Genomic DNA, 12994 nt, shown 5'->3' on the forward strand with positions numbered 1-12994 from the left:
TATTTCACCTATGAAAAAGAGACACAGATTAGATGGATTTCTGAGGTGTCCTCCTTTGTTTTCAGTCATTTTTAATGCCCTTTAAAAAAAAAAATAGAAGAAAAAAAATCCCCTGCTGATGCAAGAGGTTTGCTTTTCCCTTCCCTCCCTTACCTCCTCTGCCTCCAATGTCAAATATATTTAGAAATGAAGAAAATGCATTTTTTGTGGCCATTGTATTGGCCAGAGGTGCTCAAGTTGAGAACTATCCTTCAAAGAAACATTAATTTGTTTTTAAAATATAACTGCACCCTTTTTTTCTTGATTTTGTTTTTTTTAAAATAAGTTCTGCTTTTGCTAAAACACAGCCTGCATACTGTATTTCCAAACTGCCTGTCTGTGTGTTTGACATGTCTTTTAAAATATACTTTCAAGCATTCTATGGAATTTTTTTTCCATCAAGAGCTATGTTGGTTATTTCATAAGTATAAACGGGTCATGAGAGCAGTGGCTGACCACATCATCCTGCATAACCCAGCTTTTCATTCTGAGATACATATTTCCCTGTAGCATTTTATCCAACTTCATTTTGATGACTTCTCATGATAATTTGCATTCTTGTGAAAGATCTTTTCTGTTGAGAAGTGTAATCATCTTGAAATATTTTTTGAACAAACAAAGTAAGTAATGTGAGGCCATTTGTGATGTCAGTAAACTGGCCTCTTCAGGTATGTATACGTGGATTACACTGAGAAACAAAAATGAATGCACACTCGGCTGATGTGCTGCAGGATGAACTGTGCTCAAGTCTGTGATGACCTGATGAAGTGTCATTCATCAGAAGTGCTTAATAAGTTCTGAAAGAGCCAGACTCATCACTTTTCCTTCCTGATGCTAGAAGTGTAATTGATCGAACTGGCCAGAGGGATTCAGTAATTTGGGCAGTAGCATTGAGATGAGGAAGAGCCAAGTACTGACATGGATAGACAAAATCCCTGTTTAATTCCTTACACAGAGTTCATGGCTGTTTCACTGACTCTTCCTAGAACAGTCAGCAGAGAGATTCTCTAGCAATCATGATACATTTTAGTTTAGTGATGCTTTTCTCTGCTTTCATCTTCTTTTATTTTCTTTCTTTTTTTTTTTCTTAATTAATACCAGGACTACGATGCTATGGTGAAGCTGGTAGAAACACTAAAAATGCTTCCTACCTGTGATCTGGCTGATCAACACAATATTAAATTTCATTATGCTTTTGCGTTGAATCGGTAAGAATGACTGTTTGAGGTTGTTTCATTTTGTTGCTGTTCTATATGGGCTTACATATAAATTTATAGTGCAGATAATATCAAATTCTTTTCCCTTTCTGCACACGCTGATATTCACCACAGTTATCTTTCTTTGATCCTATGTTTCCTGTATACCAGGACAGCTTGTAACTTCTGAAATCATTGTTTTCCAACAAGCAGCATTTTGTTAACAGCCTGATGAGAGTGGATCTGTTCGAAAGACCACCTGAGCAATCATGAAAGACTTCAGTGACACCAATCGGTTCTTGGTTAGGCTGAGAATGTTTATTTTGAGTCACTGATTATTCTGAACAACTTGAAAAGTTTAGCATAATAGAGTTATGGATGAGTTATTAAAGTAATAGGTAACAAGCAGTGCTTGATCCATGAATACACATTCATGATACAGTCCTTGAAAGGCTGAAAGGTGATCTGGACCTACAGGCACATTACTAGATTAGGAAGCACAGAAATCTTACTGAACTTTTCTAGTTAGCTACAGATTTCTAAGTGCCTATGTATAATAGTTACTTAATTTCTAAAGAATTTGTATTAAGATTGTGTTGTAGAAAATAGATCTTATACAAATGAAATAACATGTAATAATAAAGGAACTGATTAGGTGCAATCCGTATGTTACAAAAAATCTAAAAATTGTGACCTGCAATCTAACTAAAAATTAGCACTGAGCAGCATCAGGATGGCATATGTCAAAGGGATGAAGAGCTTAACATTAGATCTATAAAAGCAGTTCCTTTGACATTTTATGGAAAGTATAATAAGTCTGGTGCCATTTAACAGTTTCATCAGACTTAGGAGTAAACGCAAAGCCATTGCTCAGAAAAATATTGGATATCACTGCATTTTGGGGTTTGGTGGTGTTTTTTTTTCTATCACTCTGTTTTGGCAATGCCAATAGCACCCTGGTGAGACAAGACAAAATTAATTGCTTGTGAACTTGCTTTCCCATAAATAGGTTTCATTACATCAATCACTAGCCTGAACCAGAGTGACTCTCCTTATGTTCTTCTGGGAACAATTTAAATATTTCAATGGAAAAGATTTTTCAGAAATGAATGACCAGTTTTCCATCCGTAAGCTTCTACAGACGTTTTTCTTGAAACAAAATGATGGACAAAAGTCAAAAGTTAAGACTTGAATGTTTTTAGAACAAGCCCTCTTACTTCAAAATGACCCCTAAAGTGTTGCTTTTAGCATCTTACTTCCATGGGATTTTTGAGTCCCTTATTTTTTCTATTTTAAAAACAAATTCTTTTTAGCGAGTTCTATCAGAATCTATTTATAAGAATACAGAACAATGTTTTCACTTAACATTCTGTTAATTACAGCATACAGAACAGTATTAATGTTGCTCAGTACAACTGATTGAGCCTACCAGGAACAAAATAAATCATAAGCAAAATAGAATTAGCAGCTGTAAGAATATCTGACCCTCCAGAAGTTAATGTTTGCTGAATTTCATTATGAAACTGTGCCAGAACTGTGATCATAATCAACAGAGAAAGTCATTCATTTATTTCCTCTTGGACTCTGTAACTGAGTTCTCTTGGCAATTAATTTCACTTAGTGTTTTTAAGTCAATGTTATTCTAGTGCTGCATAGAGCTGGGGATATGGCAGGTAAGTGGTAGAGGATTGCTTCTGGGGACCTCGGGTCTTTGCTGGTACGTCAGGTGGACACAAGCCCAATCTGAACCACAGTTGTGTGCAGTTCTGTGTCCAAGTTAACAAGATGTGCTAAAGGGAAGGGACAGGCATGTTTTACTTTAGACTTAGCACAGTTCCAGCCTAGCTGCACGTCTTCTGGTTCAGAGCCAGCCTGGGTCTGACCTGGCTTGGACCATGAGCAAAGCAAGCCTAGGCCTGCCTGCAGGGTACTGTGCAGAAATGTATTAAAGCACTTAACTATTGCTTTATGTAGGGGAGGCAGACATTTCCTGGTACCTTGAGTCACATAGCAGGTTTTTAAGCACAGCCCTTCTCTTAGATCACTAACTCCTCCCTGGTTTCAATTTCAGAGCAGTCCATTGAGAGCATCTTAGATTTGTATTTCTTGTCTAATAACAGAGGCTAATAATGGATGTTTTCAATGGCAGGCTTGTGCTTGTTTCCAAGCCTGGGCTATCTCAATAGGTTTAGGTGCTGCTTGTTTAGAAGTCCTAGGGAGCAAAAGGCCATTCCTCCACCCGTATTTTTAGCTAGTTAATTTTGAGTCCACACACAAGCAGAGCAGAGTGCTCTCTTTTATACAGACACGGGTTGGTTTAAGATGTTCGTTGTTGCCTCCCAGCTGAGATTTAGGTCTGATTGTAATTTAGGCCTAGGATGGAACATATATTTAGATATAAGTTCATCCCAAATGTGGAACATGAATGTTTTCAACATTTGTATTCACAGCTTTGGTATGAAGTAAGATGCTGTGTAATGAGGGCTGGGTTTTTCAGGGGTAGGTGGCTCTTAGCTTCAGTCCATGGGTATACCTTGCCTGGGAGGCAAGCACTGCGTAAGGTGAAGATGAGGTATCGGACCTACCATGAGAGGTTGCTCTCATAGTTCCAGATCCTTGAAAGCTAAGAAATTTCTGAATTAGGGTTGCCATTTTATTCCCTCTGTTTTAAATGTGTGTCTAATTGAAGGCTGTCTGATTTTTTTTCCTCAAGAGCTTTGCCTATTGTGTTGTACTGGAATAGCTGAAGGTCAGCTGGTCAGTATCTCAATATTTTGTGTTGATCTGCTTGTTAAAGATACAACAATGCTGTATGATAAATAAACACATATTTATTATATCGCACAGCCCTCCATCCTACACATGAATTATCATTAGTTCCGTATGGGTCCTTTCATGTTTATTGTTGCAATACCTGAGTAATTTATCACCATATTATGGAGAAATTGGACAATGGTGTTTACTCACATTTACAGATGTGGAACTAACACACAGATACATGAGGTCTGCTTATTAAAGGTTCTTAGCTTAGTGTGATTTTTCTTTTGAAGTATAAAACATGAAACATATTTAAAGTTCCCATTGTCTTCAGCAATAAACGTAAATGCACCTTTATTAATTAGCCTTCAGGCCCTCAAGCTAGAACCCTATAAAACGAGGACTGCACATTTCAGTGGCAAGTCTTTGGGTGAAGGGAGCTGCTTAAAACTAGAAGATAGTCATGCAGGATGGCCTCCAGCTGCCTCAGGTGAATGGTTGTCCTTTCTCCTCAAGCTCCTGCCCTCTACTCTGCCTGCATCCCGACTTCTAAGGCAGGGGCCTGAACACCAATAGCAAATACATGTCCATGGCAGAACCTCACAGGAGAACCAGCTCTTGTATGAGATGAGCAGTAGTCATGTTTCCTTTAAACAAAAACAAACAAAACAAAACCCACACAAATCCCCTCCTTGATCACACAGTTTAGTTTTACATTGGTACGTACACAAACGAGGCCTGAATTTGTGTTGTAATGATGACCTGTATTTCTGGATTTTTTCTGAAATTTTGAGGTTTTTGTAGTTTTAAAGAGTGTTCCTCTGTGTGTCATGGTTTGCATGGCACTATGTTTGTTACTTTTATCCAATCTGCTTTCCTGTGTGAGTTACAGCTATAGTTCATGGGGCTGACTTAATACTGCTAGTCTTGGGACCTGGCTCTTGCCAGATGAGCTTTTTCACATACTGCTCGTATAGCTGAGGTCTCCCAAGTGCTTTTATTGATGAATTTATAGATTCACGCACAGAGGAGCTGGTCAATGAGCCTATTTTTGTGGAAGATTTCACCCTGGGATTTGATCTCTTACAGAATCTGCATATATGAACGCATCCAGTCACCCCTCCAATAAGTAATTGTGAAAGAAAGTACAGTGAAAGAAGATCTTAAAGTTTTTTTAGAAAAACCTACTATTGTTTTCTACCAAGTCTTTTATAGAAAGCAATAACTGTGATACTGTATTTAAAAAAAAAAAGTTTATATAATATCTTCTCTAATTATTTTAGAATAAAATGAACCATTTTCTATTGTGTTTTCTATTGCCTCAAATTATCTAAAAACATGGAGCAAGTCACAAGCAGTACAAATCATGATCAAAGCCAATGGGGGGGAAAGTTTTGCAGTCCATTTCCGTGAATTTTACTTGTTTGTAATCAGGTTAAGAGAGTAATAAAAACAGATGCTCGTTTGTTCCTTATTGTTTTATTTCCTGTTGCTGTACTGTATATATAGTAGATAAAGTACAGATACTTATAGTTAAGTCAAATGCTAAGTGTGCTGTCAGACGACTATTTGCTTAGGATGTAGTTCACTAGTTTAGGGCTGCGTAGCAAAGTTTTTGTTGATTCACGGTACACCTATGTTTGAGTATTTTCCAGTTGGCCTTATTTACCAGGACTGGAGTTACCAAGTTCTGGAAGCTTGCAAAAAGGCCAAAGGGTATGCCAAATTCTGTTCAAAGCAGAGTAGACTTTTATAACCAAACCCAGCCCTGGCATGAGGCCAGAACTGTAAAGACTTCAGTCTTGTTCCAAGGCAGTTCTGTCTTCACATATATTAAAGATGAGGGCAGCTACAGTCACTGTTATTTAACTCAGCATGTTGTGTTTTAACAAGCAACATATTCCAATACAATAATAAAAAAGGCAATTAGCAAGTGAAGGGCATAACAGGGTGCAAGTAGAAAAATCACTAGTAATTGTGAATAATAGTAGCCATAGGAAATTATTCCCATTGAAAAACACTGGGCTATTTAAAATGTTCTGTTCTGTGATTACTCAGATTTAGTAAAAAACACATAATGGGGTTCCTCATTTTATATGAGTGGCTTGCATGAAGCACCTGAAGTATGTATGGGGTGGGGGGAGGGTAAGCTGTTTTTTTCATTGTCATATCTAACTGGAGACTTGCAAATTTAGTTCCAGTCTCAAAGCCTGGTTTAGGGTCTTGTTTTCCTCATTCACTGCTTCAAATATTGAAGGTTCTACAATAAATTGCATCCTTGGTGAAATGTGTCTTAACTCACAAATTAATTTATTGTTTTAAGTGAGAGTGCAAGTGTAATAACTCCAGTTCAAATTTGTTGTTGTTTTACTCAATAATTATGAATTTTTTTGAAGTCTTTTTTGCTATAGATTTCTGTACAGTTAGTAGCAGTTCAGATCATCTGCTATGGAGTCTTTAAGTCACACTTAACTAATGGTGTCCTATTTATGCAAGAAAATTCAAAACACGTTTTTATTAATTACTTATCATTACAGTAAGAAGAGATATTGTACATGATAATAAATGAACACAGTATCTTATATGAAGACCAGTGACTTTATGAATGGTTGTATTTATACTAACCAATTAAGTTGTCTCACTGACATTTCCTCTGCAATGTGACAGTGAGATGAGATCAGGGTGGGCTTTTTTAATTGTAATATGCGCAGTAAGCTATTGATAGCTGCTTCAAGGCTGAAATCAGAAGATAAACAAGATTCATACAGGACTAGAGTGGAAAAAACAGGTTACTTTTTTTGAATATGCTATTCTATGGGAAACATTTTCAGAATTGTTTGTTATGGTTTGAGTTATTCCCCTGTGCATTGCTCTTTAAGAAATCTGTTTGCTTATAGAGGCCTTGAAATAATAAGGGAAGATCAAATCAATAAGTCAACATGAAATATAAAAGAAACCAAAGGTGGATTCCCTTGAGCGAATTACTTTTCACTGACATATGGTTTTCTATAGTCTTTTCAAGCTAGACAGATGGAAATAAGCCATACAGGGGAAGATGTGAACAAAAAGGTGAAAAGAGAGATTGTATCAGCTCTTATTTACAGAGCGAGCTAATTCTTGTCCCAGTGAAATCCATGCTGTTCCTGTTAACTTTGAACAAAGGCTTGGTTTACTTAGTGTAGTTCTGGCTCCTTAACCATGCCAATGCTTTAAAGCTGGTAAAAACAGCCTGTGAAGCAGGAAGAATTTTTGTTTTAGGGATATTTAAAACTATTATTCCTTATAATGATTGCAGTGGAGAAAAGGATTCATAGAAGAGAATCGTTTTGAGGGGGAAGAAAGAAGTATGAAGCCATGGAATCAAAAAGAAACAGCAAAAAAAATATTTTTTTTTAAGGCAGTGTTATTCCACGTGAGAGGCTGTAATCTGAATATGATTTCTATATGGTGTTTGAGAGGTAGGGGAGAGAAACAGGATAAGGATGGCCATACTGGTTTGAGGCATAGTTCTTTCTAGCCTAGATTCATATCTTTGGCAGTGGTCAGTAGTAGATGCCTGGGGAAGAGTATGGAGACAGGAAAATGTATAGCGATAAATCTCCCTGAATACTCCCACTGCTTCCACCAACTTGTGGCTCAGGGACTTCCTGATAGTATTTATTGATAGCAGTATCTAATTTTTGTGTTTGGCAAGTAAATTTGGGGAGGGGAAAGGATGATAGATTTTTCTTTCTGCAAACGATGATTGATGGCTGTTTTTGTAACCTCCCTCCATTAGTACAAATTCAGAGAAAACTGGAATGAACTGAAGCAATCCTGAACAAATTATTCTTGACCTTTGTAGGAGGAGAGGCCTAGAGAATTGTGGGGGTGGCAAATGGGGACAAGACTGAGATGCAGAGGGAGTGTTTCTGATGCCATTAGCAGTTTATGAATTTTTCAATCTGAGAATGTCTCGGATCCGTTCACTATCAATAGCTAAGGACGATGCTGTGTATACGACACAGGGAGAGACCATGAGTGGATCCTTTTAGACTTGCTGCTTGGTGGTGTAATTGTTCCCCCATGGAAACGAGCAAACGTGCCTCAGCAGCATAGAGTACCTCTGGCCGTCTAAGTTCAAGCCACAGTTCTGGTGACTGAAGTTGCCAAGTTATGGAACAGCAAGCATCTTCTTTCTGAGAGGGAGAGGAGAGAGTGAAGAAGTGGGGGCAGGGCAGGGAGAGATAGAAAAACCCTTTCATAACGTAGTTGTAGAAAGTTTTGAAATGTATCCTCCTTTTTGGAAGAAGCAATATTGCTTCATTTTACTTGTCCCTTGGCTTCAGAGGAAAGTTTTTGTGATTAATACCTCTCACGAATAAGAATGTCCAACTTCACCTTGTCAGTTAAGACAAAATATGACAGCAGGATGGGATGGAGAGCACCAAATTAGAACGTGATACAGTATATGCTTTTATATTCCCATGCTTAAAAATTTAATTTTATTATGTGCTAAACTGTTGTCATCAAGTTTGTAGCCCTACGGAGTGATTCAAACAGGTAAAGGGGGAGTGGTTAGTGTGGCAGGATAGGGGGACAGGTAAAAGAGGCTGGTGTAGACAGGGAAGTGAGAAGACTGCTGCTAAAATTAAGCATGGTAGAGTAAGCAGACAGGTAAATCATATTGGCAACATTGGCAAGAGAATCAGTGAGCAGTTTCTGGAGGATGCAGACTATCAGGCAAAACTAAACTGGCAACAGGACACAGTGTAATTTAGAGGAAGAGATAAGAGTCTATAAAGGTGACCTGCAGGACAACCTGTTTTTGGGGAAAAAATATCTGTGTAGTCATTTCTGTCTGAAAAAAAGCTGTTTATTGAAGCTTTCTTCATATAGAAACCATTCCACACCATTGATTGTTCTCTCTCTTCCTTTGATTCCCCACCCCTCAATCCTAATGGTTTAGTTTCTTTTTCAAATACAACCTAAAACTGTACAGAGTACTGAAGATTCATCTGCTGGGTATTTGTAAAAAGGCATCATGAAGTTTTTAATTTCTACTCTCTGTCCGTTTCCTTTTAATTACTAGCATTTTGCTGCTTGTGGGATTTTGGCAGTGTTTCATTGAGCACTGGGATATTTTCATAAATGCCCTAGTATTTGGAAGTAACTTAAAGATCTCTTTCTCATTTGGCAGTAGCTTTTCCAGTTACTGTGTTCATATAATTTAGCCCTATTTTCTCTGCTTGGTTGTGGTGCAAGTTTTAGCAAGGCAAGTTTTGTTAGCACTAAAATGTGCTAACAGAAACCAGTGGGAAAAGTTAGTATTATTACCAAGTCTGTTATAGTACATGCTTGTTTTAATATAGTATCTGAATAAATTGTAGTAATATTCTTTTTTTTGGTCATTTACCATTAAAATATCTTTTGTAAAGGTGAAACTGTATTTTGAAAGAATTTTCAAATTGGGATTAGTGATTTTAAAAGCTGCTTCCCCCAAACCCAGACAACCCATGAGTGACCCATATTTTCACTGTATGTATACACGGACTTGTTTAAGGTTGGGTCCTTTCTGTAGTAGCTTATTGGGATTCTGCTCTGGCTTATAAAACTTCATGTTAATGGAACTTGCTTTGCAGAATTAGTCTCACTTGGTGCATCAGTTTGCTGCATAAAGAGAACATTTTCTGCCTTCCTTTCCATGACAGTACATTGTATCAAACAGTGCTTCAGCTTTCCCTCTTCAGAGAGGCTGCAGCATTTCCATCCTTGGAGGTTTAAAAAATTCGGCTTTTCAGACAAAGTCAAGGCTGCCATGGTCTCGTATTGGGAGGTGGTCTGTCTCTGAGTAGGAGATACTATTAGATGACCTCCAGAGGTCCCTTTTAACTGGCATTTGTGTGGTTCACTCTACTGTGGCTTTAAATGGGGGCTAGGGAGGATGGGTAAGGTAATATATTTGATATTGGGTAAGAAAAATAGAAGTCCGTGCTACAGCCTTGAGGGTTTAAGGTAATCTCTTTTACTGAACTGATAGCACCACAGACCTGTGTCAAGATACGTTGACACAAATTGCAATCTGTTAGACATGCAGATCTGACAGAGTGTGGGGTATGAAATAGGAGATGAAAATCTGTCTTGGTCCAGCATAACAGATTCTGCATATTATCCAACAGTATATTTTCATATTGACTTAGAGCAGTTGCTTATAGCCTAAATTATGTGTTTTTTCAGTTGGTTGTTTTTCTTGTTTGGTTTTTTTTTTTTCTGGTTAGCCCTCTCTTTTGGGGTCACTTCAGAAGGTGATAACTGTTCCCAAATTTGTAGATTATTGTAATTAGTGTGTTGGTCCAATGGGCATCAAATTCTGCTGCTGTGAAAAATAGAGCTTAATACAAAGATGTCTAAACTGATTTTTGTCTAATAATATCCTGTTAGATTAGTGTATACTTGTAATGTGTTAAATTTTGTTTATTTTAATATATTTTTAATGGTTATTATTTTCCTTATCTTATAAGAGATAGAAGCCTTTAATTTTATTTTGAGTCCTCTAGTACATTTTATTTAGGGCTTGGTCCTTGGAAATGCTCCTAGGATTGTATTTGGTGTGTACAGGTTCATCCTTTGATATCCAGAAGTGTTCATCTGCAGAGAGTCCAATTTTAAGCAGGGTCTTGCTTTATGCATTGTATTTTTTCTATAAAATTATGCTTTTTCAATCAGTACATAACACCTCTTAATATTATCATTAATATTTAACCTGTTTTCATACAAGGCAGAGTTGAGTCAAAGTTTGTCTTGTCTGGGAAGCAGCGATTTATTTTTTTTATTTCCTTTTTTCATGCAAAAGTACTGTATGTTAGGTACTATTGCATTTCATATGTTTTCAGCAAAAGCTTGAACTCATACTGACTTCTCTGACCATGTTACACAAGACCTGGGACCTGTTGGACTTACTTTTTAGGGCCTAATTTTGTTCTAAGCTCTGTTTACTCAACTGTCTCTGTGTTCCTATTAACAACAGAGAAACTTGGGTAGTATTACTGAGAGAATCTGGTTAGTTCAGAACAGGTTGGGTTACAGCACACTGACCCGTGCAATGGATTTACCCCCAAGGTTTTTAACTTTTTTTTATTTCTTGTAAAACTGAAAGAAGATACTAACTTTCTCCTTGTGTGCTCATTAGAGAAGACCAGTATTAATTTCAGAACTACAATCAATCTGAAGAAGAAATGCTTTAAAAAAAATATTCAAGTACTTGCTGTGAAAGCTTACACCCTGCCAGTGACATCAAAGGCAGGATGAAGCCTGCACAACTAGCTACAAATCTGTTTAATCTTATTAGGCGTTCTCCATCACCTAACATGCACAGAAGCCTGAATTTTGCCACAGATGTGTTGTTATTGGTCTTATTGCATCAGCTGGTTACCTAAGGAACTGAGCTGCTTTAAAGTAAATATTAATCCTTTCAGGGCATACAAATAATAAATTTACCAGAAACCGTTATCTGCTGCTGATGTTGCTGACAAAGTAATCATAGTACTTGTAAGCCTGTTCCTGGATACCTAGGTAGGGATCAAAAAATGGTAAACAATTCTGAAAAGGGGTTGGTAAATATTTTAAATCTCTCTAGTGATTAAAAAATGTCTTGAAGATGCTATTAAACTTTTAAGCTGTCTTTGCATTACTCTTGCAAATAGACATTTTTGTTTGTTCTAAGGGACTTTTTTTGCAGTAAATAGTGAATTCTAAACTTACAAAAACAAGGTAAAGGGAGGCAAAGATTCTGATGTGTTTAATAATAATAAGGAACTGAAATGTTAGAAAATCACAGATTTCTTACTGATACAATTATTAAATATTTGTCAAAAGAAGCTTTGTGACAGCTGTTTGTTTTCCAAATTTTTGTCTAATCTGAAGAATTTTAATAAAGAAAGAAATACAGTTCAGTTTTGCCCCTTTTATTCCTGTAGTTTGAAAGCCCATGTTGAGATCCATAATTATTTTGGCTGAAATAGGATTAACCTGGCTTCTCCTGTACTTAGTCAGTATTGCCTGGTATTGGCCCTGCACCCTCTGGATTCAAGATGACAAATCCTGAGCATAGCTGAATGAGTTGGGCTCTGTAATGCTGAAAACGACAAGTTTTCTTAGGTATTGTCAGGAATTAACACTAAACAAGCACTTGTTTCTCATTGCGGGATGTGGACAGTCTGTGTACTCATACAGACAAGAAACAAGTTAGATGGCAGATTTTTTTCACAGGGGAGTTCTGGGTTTAAATCAGTTCTTATGCGAGCCAGAAGTAGAGTCCCATGATAGGAGAATAAATTTGGGTTTTACAAATCAACCAGCAATCATACATCACTGTAAATAAAGTCAAGTCTGTATATAGTAATTATGGATGGGTTGTGGGATAGATGGTGGATAATCTTATTCCACCATCTTGCAGCTACTGTTTCAGATCTGAACTCATTTATTTTATTCTCTGTATTTGATTTCAGAAGAAATAATGCAGGTGACAGAGAGAAGGCACTACAAGTTATGCTTCAAGTCCTGCAGATGTGTGATCACCCTGCTCCAGATATGTTTTGCTTATGTGGAAGGATCTACAAGGATATGTTTCTTGATTCTGACTGTAAAGATACTAACAGTCGAGATCATGCCATTGAATGGTAACGGAAAAAAACCCCAAAATATCTATTTAAAAACATTTCCAGACTTTTATTTCTGGGGAAAAGCAGGGCTGTAAGAATTAGATGATCAGTTGTTCTACTTATCTCTTTTTTTCAGGGTCCTATTTGAGTAATCAGTTTAGTGAGCACCAGATCTTTGGATTCATGTTTCCTTGGCTTCTCTTTATAGACTATAATGAATACAGAATGATGCACTTAGTTTATTGGAGCGGATGATGATTCACCCACATCTTTGTAGGGAAAATATACAATTAGTCTGCTTCAAGGTCAAAATAAAGTACAAGTGAGATCATGGGACTTATGCTGGTCCTCTGTGCAAGGATG

General features: G+C 37.1%; 1 protein-coding gene across 2 annotated transcripts in view; it reads left to right on the top strand.

The window, feature by feature from the left end:
- The window catches only part of MAP3K15 (mitogen-activated protein kinase kinase kinase 15), a 91062-nt gene that overhangs the window by 40832 nt on the left and 37236 nt on the right, over nt 1-12994 (top strand). For both annotated transcript variants that reach the window (XM_074151653.1, XM_074151661.1), the window contains 2 exons: nt 1141-1247; nt 12479-12649. In XM_074151653.1, the coding sequence (XP_074007754.1) occupies nt 1141-1247; nt 12479-12649 (278 nt within the window). The remainder of the gene's footprint in view (nt 1-1140; nt 1248-12478; nt 12650-12994) is intronic.

The sequence above is a fragment of the Numenius arquata genome, chromosome 1, assembly GCF_964106895.1.
Source record: "Numenius arquata chromosome 1, bNumArq3.hap1.1, whole genome shotgun sequence".
NCBI lineage: Eukaryota > Metazoa > Chordata > Aves > Charadriiformes > Scolopacidae > Numenius > Numenius arquata.